Below are 21,729 nucleotides of genomic sequence, written 5' to 3'. Positions count from 1 at the left end.
AAGAGCTCATTCTTAACCTGTGCCTTAACATAGTAAATTAATTTATTTATACTTTATTTAAATTTACAATTTAATGTTTTGGTCTGAGAGAGAGAGAGAGAGAGAGAGAGAGAGAGAGAGAGAGAGCGGAGAGATGGAATCCACCAATCAGCGATAGAGAAGTAGCTGCGTCAGCCTTAGGCAGCGTCACAAACGGCTCTATACTTCCTATATAGGCGCACTGCGTTAGGTATGCGCATAAAAATCCAGGTTTCATTCACTACATAGTGCACTAAATATAAAATGTCGAGTCATTTGGGATGTGATGTGAAAGTAGGGTTGAGAACGCAGGAGAACAAAACCTGAGCGGTGTGGATGTGTGGAGAAGTGCGGCGCTCATCCTCTGATCGTCTGGAGCTGTACGCATCAGTGCAGGAGCATCAGTACATCGCTCTCGGACTGAGCCCACTGCTTAAAGCGCCAAGATAGAGGACACCGGGGTCATGGCGGGGTTTCTGGTTTGGTTCTGGAACGAGAGGTTTTGGCTCCCTCATAATGTGACCTGGGCCGACCTTAAAAACACGGAGGAGTCCACGTTCCCGCAGGCGGAGGATCTGTATGTGGCGTGTCCTCTGGCCTTCTGCATCCTCATCATGCGCCTGGTGTTTGAGAGGTACGCTTTAACTGGAACTCCATCAGTCAGCACCATGAGACGCCAACTGTGCCACCCTGTTCCAGTAAAACTAATGTGTTTAACTGATCTAGCATGGGACATGGGGTTAGGAGTGTAGGACTGTATTCTTTCCCTATCTCTCTCTGTTACACACACACACACACACACACACACACAGTTATGCAGAAATTGACAGCATGGTAATAAACTCACAGCCTATTCCAGTTGTTAGTGCAAGTCCCCATAATACATCAATGGCCAAAGCTACACCGACACTCATTTATATGTTTTAATCTCGTTACACAAGATTGATCAGTTCACAAGTTTAATGTCAAACACAGTCATGGACAATTTTGTTTCTCCAATTCACCTCACTTGCACGTCTTTGGACTGTGGGAGGAAACCGGAGCTCCCGGATAAAACTCCACACAGAAAGAACTTGGACCGCCCCACCTTGGGATTGAACCCAGGACCTTCTGTCTGTGAGGTGACAGTGCTGCCCACTAAGCCACCGCGCCACCCGGATTTTAACGTCATGTTTTACACTTTGGTTACATTCATGACAGAAACGGTAGATTTATCAGTTCACAACTTTATATCAAACACAGTCATGGACAATTTTGTATCTCCAATTCACCTCACTTGCACATCTTTGGACTGTGGGAGGAAACCGGAGCTCCCGGAGGAAACCCACGCAGACACAGGGAGAACATGCAAACTCCACACAGAGAGGACCCGGACCGCCCCACCTGGGGATCGAACCCAGGACCTTCTTGCTGTTAGGCGACAGTGCTACCCACTGAGTCACCGTGCCGCCCCATTTACAGACACCCCCTAATTCTTGAGTTAAGGTGTTTGAAACTTAATCAATTACATACAGTAACGATTCCTTCCAATTTTTTGGCAACAGTTTAAGAAATGCCATTTCCTGTTCTTGCATGAATATGCCCCTGTGTACAAAGCAATGTTTATTGCTAATATGGCTTGACAAGTCTGGTTTTGAGAAACTCCAGTGGGAACACCTTTGGGAAAAATTGGAACATCGATTGCCAGTTCAGCCTCAGTGCTGGACCTCACTTTTTTGATTGTTTGGGAAAATCTTCCTAGAGGTATAGAGACTGTAAATAGCTGTAAATAAGTGGGGGCTTGCAACTCCGCATTAATGCATATGATTATAAAATGGAATGCCCAACAAGAGTTTAGTCAGGTGTTCACATATATTGGCCGTATATTACATTTGGACAATTACTCCTAGGCTTAAAACACAAATAGCGGTGGTTTTTAAAACACTTTTATTTGTACTATTAAAGATATGGGTTGGTTTGTTACAATAATATTCTAAGAAAGTCATGCAATCTAGCTAGAAACTAAGTTTGTAGACAAAAACAGAGATAAATAAAACAGCCAAAACCATTTCAGAAAATGCCTAAATTGAATTCTTTACTTAGATTCTGGCTCAGTTCATCAGACATTAAACTGCATTTTTTTTTCTTAAGTCTCTAACTATCCAACAATACACTGACATTAACCCAGAAAGGCCGGTCATAGTGCCCATGTTAACTCGTGTCCACTGTTGAATGTGTGTACAATGGGCACTCTGGCATCTGACTTTAGAGCAATTGGAAAAGGTCACATAGTCCAATTAATTCTGTTTTTGGAATGAATCTTTTTTCCTATAAACATACATGCTTCAGCAAGTCGGAGCTGTTTGATTTGAACCATATTTTGCAGGTTTAATTTAGTGAAAATGTTAGGTACCAAACCACATTAGGAAAGTGCCAGAGTGGCAGCTTTCACATTTTAATAGTTTTAGAAGTGTTGTTTTCTTAGTGCTTGTATTTTATTCAGGCCCTGAGGCATCAAAGCAGCACAGAACCGTGATGCTCCCTTCACCTTGCTTCACAGTCGGAATGGGTCTCAAAGTTCTTTCACAACATCTGATTTGCATGTATTCTGTATTTGTTTTTATATTTTATCTTTGATAGACAGACTGTCTGTTTGTGTATTATGAGCTTGGTTTGAGAAAGTTTATTTAATGTCTTTTCCAGCTTTATGCGTGTCAACATTTTCTAAATAAGGCATCGTTCACATGGACAGATCTTTTATTAGAACAACAGACTACTGGGTTTGCATGCGCACCTCTACAGCGCACACATCTGACTTGACTTCATGAGTTAGAACTCAGATTTTGTTTTTGTAGACATCACTAGCTCAGGGTCAGTAAAAATGTGATTTCTGATAACTGCAGACAGAATGTTTGTATTTGTAACGCATAGAAACCACAGACCTGAGTTTATAAGTAGTGATTGCTGAAATCCTGATAATTACAGAAGGTTTACTGACTGTTCCCTCCAAACGTTGCTAAATGTTGCTAATAAGCTAAATGTAGTGTCATGGTTCAGTTAGCCACTGTTTCCTCTTTGTTGGTTTTCTGATCTGTGTTGCAGTGCCATACTGGTCATTTTACTGTGTGTGAGACATAATCAGAACCATACATCCTAAAAAAATTTTATTATTTGTTTTACTATTCCAGAGAGGTACATTTCTAACAATAAAGGTCATGTGACAAGAGCTGGTGTACAGTGCTGTAAATGTAGTTAACACTGTGTTTAATACAGTGCTTAGGTCGGGAAATGTGCAGCTACTTCCCTTATTCTTATGCCAGTGTGTTTATGAGCTGGTATCACCAAACCATGAAGTCCTACATTCTAAAATAACATTACTTAGACAAGCATTAATGTTACTTGTCTTGTACTAGACTTGTCAAGAGAGTGAGAACAGATCAGCATCACATACTGCCCTCTGGGTAATGCTGATTTTATATAGCCATGAATCCCCAATAATCTGATAGGCAGAGGGCAAAAAAGAGTACTGACGGCTTGTGAGAAGTGCCGGTACAGAAGAAAATGTCACGGTATAAAATGTAGAAGTGATGGTACGGCATACTGGTGAGTACCGGCTCGCTTTGAGCACTGCTTCTGCAGCAACACTTCTTCCTCATATTACTGCGTATGTTGCTCTGACCTTCAAATCCCTGAAAAGGTCATTGCTTCTAAAAACAGTTAATACAGAATTTATATGCTATTTTAGTTCAAAACAGCATTTTAACCATGTATTCTTATTAAAATTAACATGAAATACATTTTGTATTTGAAGAAATGTAATTTTTTCTCAATAATGTCATTTAAATTGATCAAGTTTAACATCCAAAAAAAGCAATCACCCCTTTATAATATTTACTATATTTTAAATATACATAATTATACTGAAAACATTATTTAAATAACTAAGAAATACATTAAAAACAAAAAATATATATTTCTTAAACATTACGTCTTAAATCTTGATTTATACTAAGTGACATGAACAAGCCTCAGCATACCAAAATAAAAGCCCTATTAATTAAATTAGTTTATTTAAATCATTAATTAAATTAATTAAATTAAACAATTTCCTTTGGGATTAATAAAGTTCTATCCATCAATGTATGCCATATTCTTGTTGCTTGTACTGGATGGCATCATGTAGAGAGGGAAAAGGTTTTTCAGTGATTGGAATTTTTATGCCAAAATCAAGCTATGTGGATAATAAATAATAAAGGGTGCTTGGGTGTTGCAGTAAAGTACACCAGCTTACCACTGCTGTGATCTGAGGATGCAGGGTTCGAATCTCAGCGGTGCTATTGGCCGGTCGGGTGTCTGCATGGACACGGTTGGCTAAACAGCCCAGCCTTTGGGAGGTGCACTTGTTAGTGTGCTCTCAGTGCTGGTCCCAAGCCCTGATAGATAGGCAGCCAAAAGAAAAAATAATAATAAATAATATAATTATAGATAAAAATGTATTAACATATTTCATCAGATTGTCTGAATTTTTTGTATTGAAATGTTTTCATAAGAAAATACAGGTATTGTTAATTAATTAAGGTATTTATTTTATTACTTTAAGGAAAATTTTCCTAAAAATGCACGTTATCACGGTACAGACGGCTCAAAAACAGTCACTATGTTTAACATTGTCATATTGTTGCAGGTTTATCGCAAGACCATGTGCTCTGGGATTGAAGATTCAGGCAAATGGTCCTCAGAAGGCTCCACATAATGCCATACTGGAGAAAGTCTTCACTGCTATCACCAAGGTATGAAGACCTCGCTATCTTAGCCAGTGCAGTTTCACTCGGTTTTATGGTAATCCCTCTACACTAGGGGCTCTTAAGCTTTTCTGGGGCATGAACCCTTCTTTATTTTACTACACCGCCCACAGACACTCATTATAATTCAGTGGAGTCCTAAAGACTAAATTGCTTTTTACTTTGGCTGTTTCCAGATTGACTTTGTTCAGCAACAGTTTTGGAATTTTCTTAAAATAAGAGACACTAACAACAATTGGTTAACTGGTTAAATTGGTAACCAGTGGTTGATTGCCAAGAGTGATATAGGTGTTGGGATAACTTTGTTCCTCAAATAAATAAAATGATGTTTTAAAATATGTTGTGATCGCATTATTCTTGTAATCCCACAGGGCCCATGTTGTCACCCCCACTAATGTTACGGCAAAGACTTGAACACTACATGACCTAAAAAGTGTGTGACTATCTGTGTGCGAATCTGATCTACATCTACTGGACTGCAGTGGACTTTAAAACATGGCTTAACAACTGTCTAATTTAAACCTGAACTGAGACTGTGTACTTTTCGGCCAGATAGCCCCAGTGTGCTGAGATGCTGTCTGACTGTCTAGTCTGATAAAAGATCTTAAATCCACAGCATACAGTGACATGCTTCAAGATAACCGGATGCTTCCATTTTTGTGGGACTAGTTTTGTTCATATAAAAGGGCAGAAAAAACTGCAGGCTGATTCGTAGATGATTTACGACATCAGCACCAGTTCTGTATCTAGGTGACTGTATTAGCTAGTACTAGTCTAGCTAAAAATTGAGGTCTTGTGTTACATGTGCTGGGGCAGCACAATGTTGAACTGGGTAGCGCTGTCACCTCACAACGAGAAGGGCCTGGGTTCAATTCCCCAGCCAGGCTGCAAGTGTCCTTTCTGTGTGGAGTTTGCATGTTCTCCCTGTGTCTGTGTGGGTTTCCTCTGAGTGCTCTGGTTTCCTCACACAAGTCCAAAGACATGCAGTAAGGCCAGTTGGAGATACTAAAATGCCCTAAGTATGAATGTGTGTGTGTGTGTGTGTGTGTGTGTGTGTGTGTGTGTGTGTGTGTGTGTGTCTGCCTGCCCTGTAATGGACTGATGACCTGTCCAGGGTGTTTCCTGTGTTTTACCCAATGCATGATCAGGCCATGTTGAGTGATAGCTCAGTGGTTAAGGTACTCGACTAGTAAACAGAAGGTTGCCGGTTCAAGCCCCGCCACCACCAAGTTGCCACTGTTGGGTCCCTGAGCAAGGCCCTTAACCCTCAATTGCTCATCGTGTTCAGCTCATTGTGTAAGTCGCTTTGGATAAAAGCGTCTGCTAAATGCTGAAAATGTAAAATGTAAATGTAAATGATCAGACCCACCGTGACCCTGACCAGGATAAAGCAGTGGTAAATAAATGAATGAATGAATGAATGAATGTTGTGTGCTGTTACATTCAGCAGTTTGTAATTGCTACACTAGGTCCTTATTCACTCATTCAGTCCCATGAATTGTGAGGAACATGCGTGCATGAATTTTGATAAGCTGACCTTTGAATGCCATTTCAAATCCCTGTATTTGATTTGGTCATTAGCGGCCGTCTGCCAGCATTCACAGTGACCTGACTGTAAATACGATAGATTTAGATTGAAGGTAAAGCGTCATGAGCTGCTGACATTCTCCTTTTTGTCAGTGCCTGTTTTTGCTGATGTTCTAGCTCTATTTTTAGCATACTGGAGAAATAAGTTTCCTTGACAAATGTACCTATGAAAGCACAGACTCGGTCCGCTCTCCGCCAGCCCAGACGCCACTGTACTGATGAGACAGTGTAAATGTAGAAAGGCCTGAGGACTACTCATTCCAGCAGATGAGGCTTAGCTAATTGAATATGTGAATGGGGTGTAATGGTTATAGGAACAGCACTGAGGACTAATGTTGTTGTGGAAGTTATAACTGCTCAGTAAAAAGGAAATTATTTCCCATTTTAGCTGGAATGTTGTTATTCAGGAACTGGATTTCAGGAGCAAATTGCTGGGACATAAACCTGTGAAACAACAATTGTACTTCTTGTTTTTTTTATGTTAATCAGTGTGCTTTATTAATATGAAAAAATAAGAATTTAACTTACTTTATAAGTAAAACAAAACTAAAATAAAACTAAAATAAAAACTTACTTTATTAAAAACTTTTAGACTGGGGAAGTGCCTTCATGACACACTCATTTGTAACTGCTTACATACTAATAAATACTCAATATCATAATAATTATTATTATCATTATGCTATAATAAAAATAATAATCGTAATATAGTAAGTAGGGCTGGCACTGATCTGATACTCTGTATCGCTATCGGTCCGATATTGGCCCAAATCACTGGATCGGATATCGGAAGAAAAAAAAACGTGTAATCCAATCCGATACTGTTGCTTAATGTAAATAACACTTAATGTAAATAAGGCCATTGTTTGTGTGTAAAGCAAATAACACATGAAGATACGATCCAACAGAGTGCCGTTTATTACCAGCTCACTCGGCAACTGCCGTAACAAAGTGCATCTTGATGACATCATTAACATGTGCCACTGATCTACAACTCATCTGCAGCAGCCATTCAGAAATAAAAACACACTGATCTACTTAAACATTTTAAAAAATTTAGCATTTTAGCATTTTAAAAAATCATCTACTACTGCCACATCTAAAAACACTGTTTAAACACAAAATCATCTACTACTGCCACATCTAAACACACTGTTTAAACACAATAAAAATCACTTTATAAATGATAAATCGCTCACCTGAGCTAAAGGTGTCCCGGCTTGGAGATATCTCACATCCTCAATGATTAATCCATTAGTGTTATAAAATAAAACAAGCTACACCGTTTCCCATTTAGCCACAGACGTCCTCTTCAAAATCCAGCAGGGTTTTTTTAATAAGGCTTTGGCTTTTAATCATCGAAAAACGTGACAGAACTTTAACAGAAAATCCCAACTCTGTGTCAATTCTAATTGGTCCATCGAGTTTGATTGACAACAACCTCTTGTTGTAGGTTCTGTATTTATTCATTTAGAATATTTGTTTCACAGTCTGAGCGTTGTTATTTAGATAGCTAGTTTAACCAGTGAGACATGTATTATTACTGCTTAGTTGTTTGAGAGAAGAAATGACGGTATCGGATTGGTGTCGGTATCGGCAGATACTCAATTTGCAGTATCGGTATCAGACATATAAAAGTGGTATCGAGCCAGCCCTAATAATTATTAATATAATTCTACACAGACATGACTGACTATGTCAATCACCCCTTAATAATATTTGCTATATTTTAAATATATGTAATTGTACTAAAAACATTATTTAAATAACTAAAAAAGACTAGAACACTATTTTAAAGTATTTCATTAACATTAAGTGTTAAATCTTGATTTATACTAATTGACATGAACCAGCATCCAAATCTCAGCATCCCAAAGTAAAAGCCATATTTTGTTGCCTGTACTGCATGGCATCATGTAGAGGGAAAAGGTTTTTTCAGTGATTGGAATTCTCTTGCCAGAATCAAGCTATGAGTAATAAATAATAAAGGGTACCTGGGTAGAAAATAATGAAATTAATAGTGCAGTAGTCTGTGACGGTAGCCCACCAGGATGATGCCCTGTCCATGGTAATTCTGCCTTGTGTCTAGTGTTTCAAAGTGGAACGGGACTAACTAGATAGGAATGATATATTCATATACACATGCACTGTTAGTCAATCATCCTGACTCATCCGAAGTTTAGAAATTAAGTCCAGACTTGTTGCTAAGTGAAGTTAATACGAGGATTCTTCAAAAAGTTTCCTCACTTTTTACTCTATTTATTATTCAATTTATTAGAAATTTCAAAAACAAATGACATCACTTTTCTACACAGTCACCTTCCAATGCATTTTCCCCAGCGTTGTACCAACTTTGTAATGCCATCAGCAATAAAATGTTTTTGGTTGAGTGCGTAGCCACTGATGCAGCGCTGCTTTCACATCATCATCATCATCACATGAAAATCTTCTTCCCCTTAAAGCTTTTTTCAGCGTCCAAAAAGGTGGAAATCAGATGCCGCTAAATCCGGACTATAAGCTCTCTCAGACACGACCAATTACTACTCCTCCCACTGTCACCGCTTCCAACCACAATATAAAAGTGCAGAAACTTTTTGAGGATCCCTCGTACATATAAAGAAAAGTCAGAATTGTTGTACATCAGTGCTGCTCAGTACCTGACGCTTGTTTTATGTCTTTCAGCATCCTGATGAGAAGAGGTTAGAGGGCCTGTCAAAGCAACTTGACTGGGACATGAGGACAATCCAGCGCTGGTTTCGACAGAGACGTAATCAGGAGAGGCCGAGCACTCTGACCCGCTTCTGTGAGAGCATGTAAGACATGTTACAGCTTTACTTTTGAAACTGAGCCATAGAAATAAGGTCTTCCTGGTTACTATTTACATTCTATATATAACAGATTGCATTTTTATAGCAATGAAGTGATTTTTTTCACCAATCTGTAATATACATTCGACAGAATGTTGCTACCTCACTCTATTCGGTTGTTGTGAACTTAATTCATATGCTCTTGTATGTATTCTCAGAACAGATCAATGAAAATGTGTAAAAATCTACAATACTTGCTGTTATACAACTATATTAATATTACTCATAATTAGTAATAAAGAATGTAGGTTGTACAGATAGAACTGTTCATTTTAAGCAAGCTGTGATCATGCTGTATGAGTGCTAAATAAAAACCTGTTAAATGTAGGACACCTCAGATAAAACCTGTGTAAGAACAGGGTGTTTCACTGCATTGCTCACACAGTGTTCTGTGATAGATTACGCAACATTTAAACATTCTTTCGGTAGAAATGCACACACTATTTTTGGAGTTAAACCAAAACCACTTCTCAACTGTGTGAAGCATGGAGGGAGCATCGTGGTTTTGAGCTGCTTTGCTGCCACATAGTCTAGACAAGTCACGGTTGTGACACGGAAGAAACAATGGATTAAGAATTGTATGGAAAATTTTATTAATCAATATTGCTAGAGACCTGCAGACTATCACATGCCCCTTCCATTACTCACACAGTCATCTGTGCTTCTTTTCACCTGCTAAAGACAGAGTCTCACAGAGAGCAGCATATAGAGTTATACAGTACTGTCTATAAATCAACCGTCTCTTGTTCCTGTTCCCGTGCAGCAGCAATGATGAACATATTTGTATATAGTCCGTCCCACAGACGCAGCCAGGTGTGTTTGTGTGGATGCACAGCAAGGATGATAGCACAGCTGTGGTCTATACCAGATGCCGCATTGGACACACACGATTAACACTCATACGTATCTTGTAAGGGGGGAATATCCCCTACTCTGTGATACCTGCAGAATACCTCTTTCTATTAATACATACTGACTGAATTAAATACTTACAGGAACGACAATCTCTAACAATACCAAAGACTATGACAAAAATCTTTAACCAAGCAATACGATCATGGAATAAAAAATTGCATTTAATGAACATCAAAAGAATAGTAGACTGACATAAGAATTATCTACCCTTACTGCCGTGAATATGGTGTAAGCATGGCATAAAACAATTGAATAAATAAATAAATAAATAACACAGCTGTGATTTGCTAGACATTCGAACTCGAGAGCTGGAGATTTCAGCAGTGGTGGGGTAGCACATTAGACTACTTTGCCACCCGAGCACCAAAAAGTTTTTAAACCCCCCCAGCACAACTGTGGTACCCACATGTGACCTGAGGTAAAAGGTTCAGTAAATAAATCCCAAAATAGTCCAAACGTTTCCCTCACAGTCTGATAATCACATACAGGAACCATTGTAACTTGTAATTAGGGTTCTGTCAGTTATGAAATACAAAGGTTCATGTTCCATCCAGCGTGAAATGTGTATTATTATTCACTGTAACCCATTAAAGAAATGAAAACATCTGTGCACATAATTAGTTTAACCAGAATGTCTCAATTATTCAGTCTGATAAAGATCAGACCCAAGTAATGAATGAAGAAATCCATGCTGTTCTAAAAGATTTACAAACTTGATTCTTGCAGCTGTGTGAATGTTTTGTGTGTTTACACTCACTGTGCTCCTCCCAGCAGAACAATAGAAACGTTTATCAGGAGCCCCAGTCGCAGGCTAGCTCCCTGTAGGAGTGCTGCTACAGCAGGGTCGGGTTTACACTCCGCTGATCTTGCTTTGCGTTCTCAGCCTCGGTCATGTCTAAGCCATCCTGCTTTTTAATCTTCTTACCACTGCTTTCTGACTCATGCACATCCTCATCCTTTTTTTTTATAAATGCCCATGTTCCTTCTTTTCTTTCCAGTACCAGGTTATAACATGTTTGTTTCATAACCAATGCAAGTAGCAGTTAGTTTGACAGATCTCTAACTGCAGATTGCAGCTCTTGAAATCTGGAATTTGCAAGTTAGCTGTTTGCTATGAGTCAGTTTTACATTTTTGGCATTTAGCAGATGCTGTTTTGACGCAGACTTGAACATACTTGAACTTTTTAAAGAAATAAATAAGAGCGTTAGTAAGTACATATTAGTAATCAGCTTAAGTGCTTAGTAAAGAGGTTGGTTTTTAATCGTCTTTTGAAGACAGTAAAAGACTCAGATGTTCAGACAGACAATGTAAGTTCGTTTCACCATTTGGGTGCAAGTACAGAGAAGAGCCTTGATGCTTGTCTTCCTCGAGTACTGGGTGGAGGATCAAGGCGAGCAAGACTAGTGGCTTGGAGTTTGCATGGTACAAACAGGGTGCAAAGAATTCTCAAAGGTAGTTTGGAGCTGGTCCATTTTTGGCTTTGTAGGCCAGCATCAGTGTTTTAAACTGAATGCGGGCAGCTACAGGAAGCCAGTGAAGAGAACGCAGCAGTGGGGTGATGTGGCACTGTTTAGGTTGGTTGAAAACCAGGCGAGCAGCTGCATTTTGAATTAGTTGCAAGGGTTTAATAGTAGACATGTGAGCACCTGCCAGGGGATGGATGGATGGATGGATGGATGGATGGATGGATGGATGGATAGATAGAGAACTTTATTAATCCCATAGGGAAAGTCAGTTATTACTGCAGCTCAAGATACATTAAAGTAAAAGTAGTAAAGTACAAAGTATTAAAGTACACAAGTAATGTTGTACACACTATGTAATTAACTAAATAAAATAAAAATGTAGTATGTAATATAAAAAGTATCCTAGCAGAAAATATTGTTAGATGAGATATGTAATATGTAATATACTAAACTGTTATAAAGTGTTCATTGCAGTAAATATTAACAGATGTGTAGTATAGTTTTTATAAACAGAGTGCTAGATCATGCTCCATGAGTCTATCCTGATAGTAACTCAGTGTTCGATGATGTTGTCCTGAACTAGTGAAGTGTTATACAGCGTGATCGCTGCTGGTACAAATGATCTCCTGTACCGTTCCTTGTTACAGCGGAGTTGGATGGGTCTGTTGAGTCTGTTGCTGAAAGTGCCTGAAAGAGGGACTTGCAGTAGTCCAGCCGTGAGATTACAAGTGATTGGACAATCCTGGTTAGGGTTGTGGTGGGTTCAGTGCCACCCAGAAACACTCACACAAGGCAGTAATACACAAATAGGCTGGTAGTAAGGAAACCGACCCAGAGTTGTGTCTTTCCTGTTTAGGGAGGAAACTAAAAAGGTCTCAACAAGCAGGACTCTGGACTCTACACTACATCAGGTGGAAGCCAAGAGGAACATCTTGGTTTCATATACAAAAACACATTGATTACCCCCAAAGCTTTTTGAAACATAAACCAAAAGTGGAACCTGTTATAAACCTTTAACATAGCATTCCACGGTAAAACATCACACCAGTCAAACATACTGTCATTAATGTAGTGAAGTGGGGATGCTTTGCTGTTGACGACCTGGGAAACTTCCCATAATTGGCCTGGAATTCCTCCCTCCATCAGAAAAATCCTCAAAGACAATGTACAGTCATTAGTCCTTTATCTAAAATTAATGTGCAGTTGGGTAATGCAACAAAACAGCAATCCTACATATTCAACTAGGCTACTTCAAAACCTTAATTTTGTTTTGTCTAAACTATTTAAGTTGCAGTGGTAGTTCAGCAGTAAAGCTACTGAATTAGTAACCAGAAGGACGCTGGTTTAGAAGGTTTGCAAATACTTTTTTTTCCCACAACTTCTACTGTCCATTTCTAATGCTTTTAAATGACTTGCACATAAACACAGTGCTTAAACTTTTCCATGCTTCGTATGCCAAGGAATCAAACAGATAAATATAGAACTATAATAACTCGCTGCTTTGGGCTTAGGCATCATTTCTGTGTAATTATTTGCTTCTCTGCTGGGTGGTTGTGGGCTAGGTTGCCAAATTGCATTTTGTCATATTATAACCTTAACAAAGGCAAAGTGATGGACACATTGAGGCCAGGAACTGTTGATTGGGGACTGGACACGCTGTTGTTCATTACTCAGGTTGGCACTGCAGTCCTGCCTGCTGCATTTTCTCTCTCTCTCTCTCTCTCTCTCTCTCTCTCTCTCTCTCTCTCTCTCTCTCTCTCTCTCTCTGGTGAAGGCTCTCGTCGTCTGCTGCATTAGTAGCAAAATTCTGCATAGACAGGCCTTCATTCCGCCCCAGTGCTTCAGTTACGTTTAAACCCCCCATGAGGCAGGTTCTAATCTGCTTTGCTTTACCAGTACATAGTGTGTTTTTTTTCTACAGGGATACTTGAGCAAAAAGACCTTGAAAATGCAAAATATCATTTTTAAACCTTTAAGGCTAAAAGGCTTTGAGCTCAGTCTGAGGAATCTTTCTCTCATTTTGTAAGCATTCATAACACAAGGTCCTAATTTTGTTAACACGTCTAAACTTGTTTTTCCTTTAGAGGATTGTGAAACAGCTACATTTTGAACATTGCATTTGTACTAGACTTCTGCTTTATAACTAACTCATTAGAGAAGTTTTGCACCAGTATAAGCTTATAGGCTTAGTAGCAACACCTACTTTACAGCGCAGTGTGTAAATTGGGCCTGGGGGATATGATAATATACAGTAAGAGGTACTTCAATGCATATATCTCCATTAAATCTACATACACTATACTCACAGTGTCTACACTTACAAACTACATTTATTAGGGGTAAAAAATATCTATAAACCACAAATTAATAACATAAGTATTTAGTTGCCAAGCGGTTGTTGGTAAGTACAGCCTGGAGACTAACAGTAATGAGCTTTTTGCAGTGTTGTGGTTCACTTATGGTCAATTCCTCCTGGACTGTTGCTCATTAATTCCTCAAGGTTACATGGATGCCTCTAAATTTTTTGGGATTTCAGACCATGTGAACAAACCTCTTTGCTATTTGTTTAAAACCGTTCGCTGAAATATTGGCTTAGAGTACATTGATCCAAAAGTGTTCTGATTTGCTTGTGTGCACATCTCAGTGTTCTTTTTTCAACTGGCTTTTGCATTGAGTGTAAAAATGTAGATAATTCAGTTGTAGTTTTTTGCTTGTTTGGGTAACAGTTGTTCCTGCTGTTTTCTGATCATTCAGCAACTCTTTAAGCGGCTGCTGGCCTTCTTACCTTCCTTAGTTTGAGTGCCTGTTGTAATTTTCAGTGACAAACATTCACTTTGTGTTTTTTGTGTGCATTAATAAATCAGTTAGAATGACAGAAATGTTCAAGGTGTTTGTTTTTCTATAGCTTTTCCATTCAAATGACCAACCAGTAGTGACGTTTATTATATTCAAACCAGGTGCAATTTACATTATTTATTTATTTATTATTATTTACAGCTTTAATAACTTTAATTATGTTTTTTAAACTCATCGTTGCTTTTAAATACCAATATTTATGTTAATTTCTGTAGGTACAATGTCACAAGACATTGTGTGTTAATTAAAAATCAAGTGTGATTGTATACAATTACTGACTATAAGCTGTTGCTATGAACTAGATCTGTTGCTTTTTTTGTTGTTGTTTTGGGCTTCTCGGATGGTAAAGTAGGGCAATAGGGCAGTTGTAGCCTAGTGGTTAAGATACTGTAATCTAGTAATCAAAAGGTCACTGGTTCAAACCCCACCACTGCCAGGTTGCCACTGTTGGGCCCTTGCATCTGCTAAATGCTGAAAATGTAAATGTAAAGTAGCCCGTTAACACTGGGATCCAGGGTTCGAATCCCCAGCTGTGCTATCGGCCGGTCGGGCATCTATCTTCTGGACATGATTGGCTGTATCTGAGGAGTGAGTGACTGAGATGGATTGCCAACCTGTCCTGTTATTAAGATGATTATTTTTCATGTAAATGGTTGTAATTTTGGATTGTGTTGATCATGCAACAGATGAGCTACATTCACTACCTGTACGCTTACAATCCGCACCTATCTTGTAAATTACCTAATAGAAGGGTCTGTAAGTAACGACCAGCCTGGTAATGTTAGCTTATTGTATGTACTGTAGATGTGATCTATTAAAATGTGCCCTCCCCCCCACACAGTGAATCTCACACTTTCTGGATTGCGCAGCAGAGTAAATGCTGAAGCGAGATTGAATTTCTCAACACCCACAGACCACAAGGAATAATTTAAGTCGTCATAGAAACACCATATGACTTTACTGATCCACAGTGTTTGGTCACTTTTATTTATTTATTTAATTCAGATTTTTTTGGTAGACAGCTGCATTAACAACTCATTCCAAGCTTTAATCCAACTCTGCATTTAAAATAATTCCAGTGATTGATTAGTCTGTCATCTTTAATTGGCCTAATGATAAATTAGGGATTATCTGATTTATTTCCAGTTCTCCCAGTGTTAAACTACTTGTATGCCCAGAGTTTCAGCTCAGTAACCAGTAATAATGCATTAATAGCTCTGACTGGACAGCACTCCATCACCTCTTTATTCTGACTCTCTCATAATGTTTGACTAACCTGTTGCCAAGCAACTGCCGTGACCTATTATTAGATAAATAAATCCGCTCATTTGTTTTTCCAATTAATCAAGTTTGAGCTTCAAAATGGAGCTTTTTTAGCCGGCTCATGTAAAGCTGCTCACGCCAGAATTGATTTCCACCACTTTTACTTGTCAAGATTAGACGGAACTTAAAATCTATTACACGGCTGCTTTCTCATTAATCGATCCTCAGTGCTTCAGTGAAAAGACTTAACCTGCTTTGAATTGGCAGGCGGTTCCAGACTGTATAGTATAGACAGCATCTTAAATCAGAAAGGGAGATTTCTACGCTCTGTCTCCAGTAACTCCATGTAAGCTCCTGCAGTGCCCCGGCAGGAGAACAGGGCGTCCTTGACTAAAGTCAGTGCAAATTTGATTCACGGCTGCATCCTCATTTTCTCTGCTGTGCTCGGAGTGTACAGGGTCAAACTAAACTCAGTTTGCTTAAAGCGCTTGGACTTTCTATCTGCTGATGCTTGTTTTAAGAAAAGTCATACAGGTTCAGAATAAGACCTTGAGGTAATGTAGGGTGACCATACAATCTCTTTTTCCCGGACATGTCTTCTTTTTTGGACCTAAAAATGCGTCCGGCCGGGATTTCTACATCCCCAAAAATGTCGGGATCCTTGAAAAGCAGAATGCATGACCTGCAAAGCTGACACGTACATGTCAGTGTTAAATAAAGGTAAACACAAAACTGCAGCTAAAGGAGAGAGTTTGTCAGGTAAAGACCGGGTAACACAGAAGATGTTTACATTTTACATTTACATTTTCGGCATTTAGCAGACGCTCTTATCCACAGCGACTTACAGAAGTGCTTCCATAGTAAACATTTCCTTACTCTAGTTTAAGTAAACAACAGTCCAAGAACACAAGCCTGCTAAAACTCTGTTAGAATGTCTGGTTTTTTTTTTTTAAAGAAATGAATAAGAGCGTTAGTAAGTAAGTACAAGTCAGCTTAAGGTGGGTTTTTAATCGTTTTTTTAAAGACAGAGACTCAGATGTTTGGACAGACACGGGAACTTTGTTCCACCACTTGGGTGCTAGAACAGAGAAGAGCCTTGATGCTTGTCTTCCTCTATTCCTGGATGGAGGATCAAGTCGGGCGAGACTAGTGGCTCGGAGGTTGCGTGGTACAGAGCGGGGTTTGATTAGACCTTGAAGGTAGCATGGGGCTGGTCCATTTTTGGCTTTGTAGGCGAGCATCAGTGTTTTAAACTAAATGCGGGCAGCTTCAGGAAGCCAGTGAAGAGAACGTAGCAGTGGGGTGATGTGGCACTGTTTAGGTTGGTAAAAACCAGGGTTTAATAGTGGACATAGGAGCACCTTCCAGGAGGGAGTTGCAGTAGTCTAACCGTGAGATTACAAGTGACTGGACCAGAATCTGAGTAGCTTTCATGGAGAGAAATGGTCGAATCTTCCTGATGTTGTAGAGGAGGAACTGGCACGATCTTGTTATGTTGGCTACATGTGAAGAGAAGGTCAGCTGGTTGTTACTGCCTCAGAGGGAGTTTTTGCATTTCACACCATGAAGCATCACAACACCTACAGATCAATGGACTGCAAACTATTTTATTGGTTGTTATTATTGTTTAGGGCTAAATGCTGAAATGAAAAATTATAAATGCATTTGTTAGTTGTCTTGTTAAAAAATAGCAGTTTATTTATTTAGGTTCAATAATATAGTTGTGTGGTTATTGATGCATTTGTCATATATTTAAACCCCTACTTTATACACATAGCTCCCCACTCCCAAACCAAACCTTCCACCCAGAGCCAGTGTTCGTCTGCCAAGTGTCCTCTTTTTTGAAAACCAAAATATGGTCATCCTTGATAACGTCAGAACTAGAGAAGATGTTGATTCGATTAACTACTTCAGTTAAGGGCTTAGCTGCTGATCCCTTCACAGGAGAGTACAGACTGCTAAATTAAGCTTACCTTAACTTATTTAGAGAAAGCACTGCATTAAGACCCAAACAGGAAACCTTCAGGATGTTTTATTTTATTTATTTATTTATTTATTTTATTTTTTTAATTCATGTGACACTTGACCAGCCAACAGAACCACTGGAGATTTAAACCCTGGATTTCAGTAGTAGTGGGCTGGTGTAATTTACTGCTGCACCAACCAAGTGCCCTGTGTAAAAAGAAATGGAAAGCATAAGTGTTTTAAGGAATTAGCTGTTAAACTGCAGGTTCATATGCTTGTCATGGCTTTTATCTTATTGCAGCACTCGGCTTTAATGGCAGAATCTATAAAGAAAATAATTAGGAAAAAAATTGCAAGCTCATCACTTGCAGTTCAGATCCAACGAATGTTGTGCATCAAAACCCCAGTGAATAATTAGGGAGCATAATTTAGCATCAGAGAGCACTTCAGTCTTCTGTGGCTGCCTGATTTACTCCAGAGCTGATAGGCTTTGATCTTGGAGGTATCAGCTCATGTCTCGTTGAGACACAGCGTAGTTAGAAAGATGTATGATTGCTGGGGGAAGGGACCCATCAGTCTTGTATTGTCAGCGAAGAGAAGACATGAGGAAGACGTTTATTGAAGTTATTACATGGACAGTTGTAAAAAGATGAGTTGTGGTGAAATGCAGATCTGTGCCGTCATTTCTGCACCTTGGCATGTTGTTGTGAATAATGAGGTATGTAATAGATTTCTGTCTTTTTACAATTCAGAAAAAAATCAGGAATTGAATGAAGTGTCAATGCAGTGTTGCTTTTATAAGCTCTGAAGTGTGATTATGAATGTTGACCTACAAAGAAATATAATTATTCAATGTGGAATGTTCAAATACCAAAATATAAAACATTGAAGATGAAAATGTTTCATTTAAATTCAGTTTAGCAGTTTAATAGATAATACAAAACTATGGTATTTGACCCAGCTGTGCTATCGACCGACCAGGCACCTACACGGACACACGACTGACTGTGTGTGTCATTGGGGCCAGTGGTCAAAGCAGGATTCCTTGTTGCTGTGGCAACTATGACCTCTGCCTGCCGGTCGAGGCATCTGCATGGAAGATGTCAGTGCACTTTGTGAGACTCTGCCCCTGACAGGTGAAAAGAAGTGATTGGTAGCTACCATTTGATCAGGGGTGGCGGTGGTGGCAGTGACGAAAGAGAGATATGCTCCAACTGGATATATGGGCATTTGATAAGCATTTGTTTTCTTTATTTTTTTTATGCTTGTTCTGTTTGTCTTTTTAGGTGGAGGTTTACATTTTACCTGTACATATTTACCTTTGGGGTGCGGTACCTTAAAAAGGTAAGAGTTTTAGTAAGATAAAAAAAAGAAAGATTATATGATCAAGCAATATTTTATCTGATGTTTTATTTGCAAAGGTAAAGCAATGTTCGGTTTTACCTTATATGTTTGTACCTTACATGTTCACTTACTTTAAGGAGGTATGATTTAGGATTGTGGTCTTAGTGAGAATTTTTAGTATAACTATATACACTGAACAGCCATAACATTAAAACCACTTCGTTTCTACACTCACTGTCCATTTTATCAGTTCCACTTACCATATAGAAGCACTTTGTAGTTCTACAATTACTGACTGTAGTCCATCTGTTTCTCTGCATTTTTTGTTAGTCCCCTTTCATGCTGTTCTTCAATGGTCAGGACCCCCACAGGACCACCACAGAGCAGGTATTATTTAGATGGTGGATCATTCTCAGCACTGCAGTGACAATGACATGGTGGTGGTGTGTTTTTAAATACCGTGTCCACTCACTGTCCACTCTATTAGACACTCCTACCTAGTTGGTCCACCTTGTAGATGTGAAGTCAGAGACGGTCGCTCATCTATTGCTTCTGTTTGAGTTGGTCATCTTCTAGACCTTCACTAGTGGTCACAGGACGCTGCCCATGGGGCGCTGTTGGCTGGATATTTTTGGTTGGTGGAGGTATTTAAAAACTCCATCAGCGCCGCTGTGTCTGATCCACTCATACCAGCACAAGACACACTAACACACCACCACCATGTCAGTGTCACTGCAGTGCTGAGAATGATCCCCCACCCAAGTAATAATGCTCTGTGGTGGTCCTGGTAGAGTCCTGACCATTGAAGAACAGCATGAAAGGGAGCTAACAAAGCATGCAGGGAAACAGATGGACTACAGTCAGTAATTGTAGAACTACAAAGTGCTTCTATATGGTAAGTTGAGCTGATAAAATGGACAGTGAGTGTAGAAACAAGGAGGTGGTTTTAATGTTATGGCTGATCAGTGTATATGACTTCAACAGGAAAAACACTGACATCCTCATGTACTGGCCTCCTCGCTTGTAGCTTCTTGGTCCCTCATAGCACATTAAGTGAATTATTACTCCTGTTATTACATCTCTGAAGCTGATGGATCAGTTTCTACAGGACAAGGAGACTAGCAATTTTAAAGGCATCACTTTGACAGCATTGTGATGTACTCTGACATTCTACATAAACATTTTACAAGGGTAAAATTGTCTTTCTGATAAGATGTCATGTTTTTTAATCTTTTGTTTATTTCCAGAGCCCTTGGCTGTGGAACACTAGAGAATGCTGGTACAACTACCCATATCAGGTATGGTTCTGTTGTGACTAAATGCTTCTGCTTTGTCTTTAAAATTACAGTAGTTATGTTTACATGCAGCCTAAATGTCTGTTAATAATCTGATGGTTCTATCGATACAAATAAATGTCAATTTGTCCACCTTAGTTGGAAAAGAGTAAAACATTAGAAGCTAATTTAAAGTTATGTCCAGGTTTGTAAGGTAAGTAATGACATTAGCAAGTTTTTCCTGGATTTTTCCCACCTTTATCTTACAACCTAGACATTTTCAATTCCCAATTGTAATTCCACATTTGTCTGCACAACCCTCGATTGGATCAAGGAATGCCAGATCACCACATGCCCCCTTTGACACGTATCCAATCTGCAGCTTTTTATATCACCCTCTAGTTTTGGGTTCGGGTGGTGCAGCAGTTTAATGTGCTTGTACAACACTGTGGAGCGTTAAAACTCACCATTCCATGTACAGAGAGCCATTATGTTTGTGTGGACACTTGGCCAGGTCAGTGGCTCTGCTGAATTCGAACTAGTGAATGTATGTACCAGATAGTGTACCCAATAGAGTATGAGCGTACATGTCTGTGAATGCAGAATTGAATTTCTTTCTCAGTTTGCAGTCATGTTTATTAGAAGTTCTGTTTACCAAATGTAGCTGTGATATTTTCTGTGTTTGCACAGGCTCTAACAGTGGACCTGCATTATTACTACATAGTGGAACTGTCTTTCTACCTGTCGCTGCTCTTCTCTCAGTTTACAGACATCAGGAGGAAGGTATGAAGCCGGATCTTTATCTTACAAATCTTAACCGCAGGTTTATTCCAGTGGCAAAATATATTGTAAAATTACCCATAAGCGAAAGGAATTATTTATTCATCATTTACTGTACATAATATTGTGTCAGAAATGAAATGTGAGAGAAACTGTAGAAATCTCAGGGTAAGGCAGGAAACCACCCTTGACATTTTCCCTGGAGTTTTTCTTCAAGATGATGATGGAGTGAAATTAATTTGCATTCTTGTTATTTTAACAATAGCCAGCAAAAAGACAGTCTCAGTCTTGTAACAGATGAACAGATGATTTATTTATTCATGTTGCTAAATCTAATGAGTAAGAATTGCCTTCCAGAGTGGACATTCAGCTCTGTTTAGTGACACAAGAAATAAGACAATAAAAAAGCTTTAAGGAAAATACACCGACTAGACATAACATTATGACCACTGACAGGTAAAGTGAATAACACTGATTACTTCTTCATCCTGGCACCTGTTAGTGGGTGGGATATATTTGGCAGCAAGTGAACATTTTATCCTCAAAGTTGATGTGTTAGAAGCAGGAAAAATGGGTGAGCGTAAGGATAGCCGCAGACTAGTCAGGGTGCCC

General features: G+C 39.1%; 1 protein-coding gene across 1 annotated transcript in view; it reads left to right on the top strand.

Moving 5' to 3' along the window:
* The first annotated feature begins 416 nt into the window (after positions 1-416).
* cers6 (ceramide synthase 6) overlaps positions 417-21,729 on the top strand; it is a 36,520-nt gene continuing 15,207 nt past the window's right edge. The window contains exons 1-6 of the mRNA XM_063006258.1: positions 417-652; positions 4,682-4,787; positions 9,069-9,199; positions 19,006-19,063; positions 20,311-20,361; positions 21,028-21,120. Of these exons, the coding sequence (XP_062862328.1) occupies positions 483-652; positions 4,682-4,787; positions 9,069-9,199; positions 19,006-19,063; positions 20,311-20,361; positions 21,028-21,120 (609 nt within the window). The 5' untranslated portion in view covers positions 417-482. The remainder of the gene's footprint in view (positions 653-4,681; positions 4,788-9,068; positions 9,200-19,005; positions 19,064-20,310; positions 20,362-21,027; positions 21,121-21,729) is intronic.

The sequence above is a fragment of the Trichomycterus rosablanca genome, chromosome 12 (genome assembly GCF_030014385.1).
Source record: "Trichomycterus rosablanca isolate fTriRos1 chromosome 12, fTriRos1.hap1, whole genome shotgun sequence".
Lineage (NCBI taxonomy): Eukaryota > Metazoa > Chordata > Actinopteri > Siluriformes > Trichomycteridae > Trichomycterus > Trichomycterus rosablanca.
This window is presented reverse-complemented; position numbering and strand designations above follow the sequence as displayed.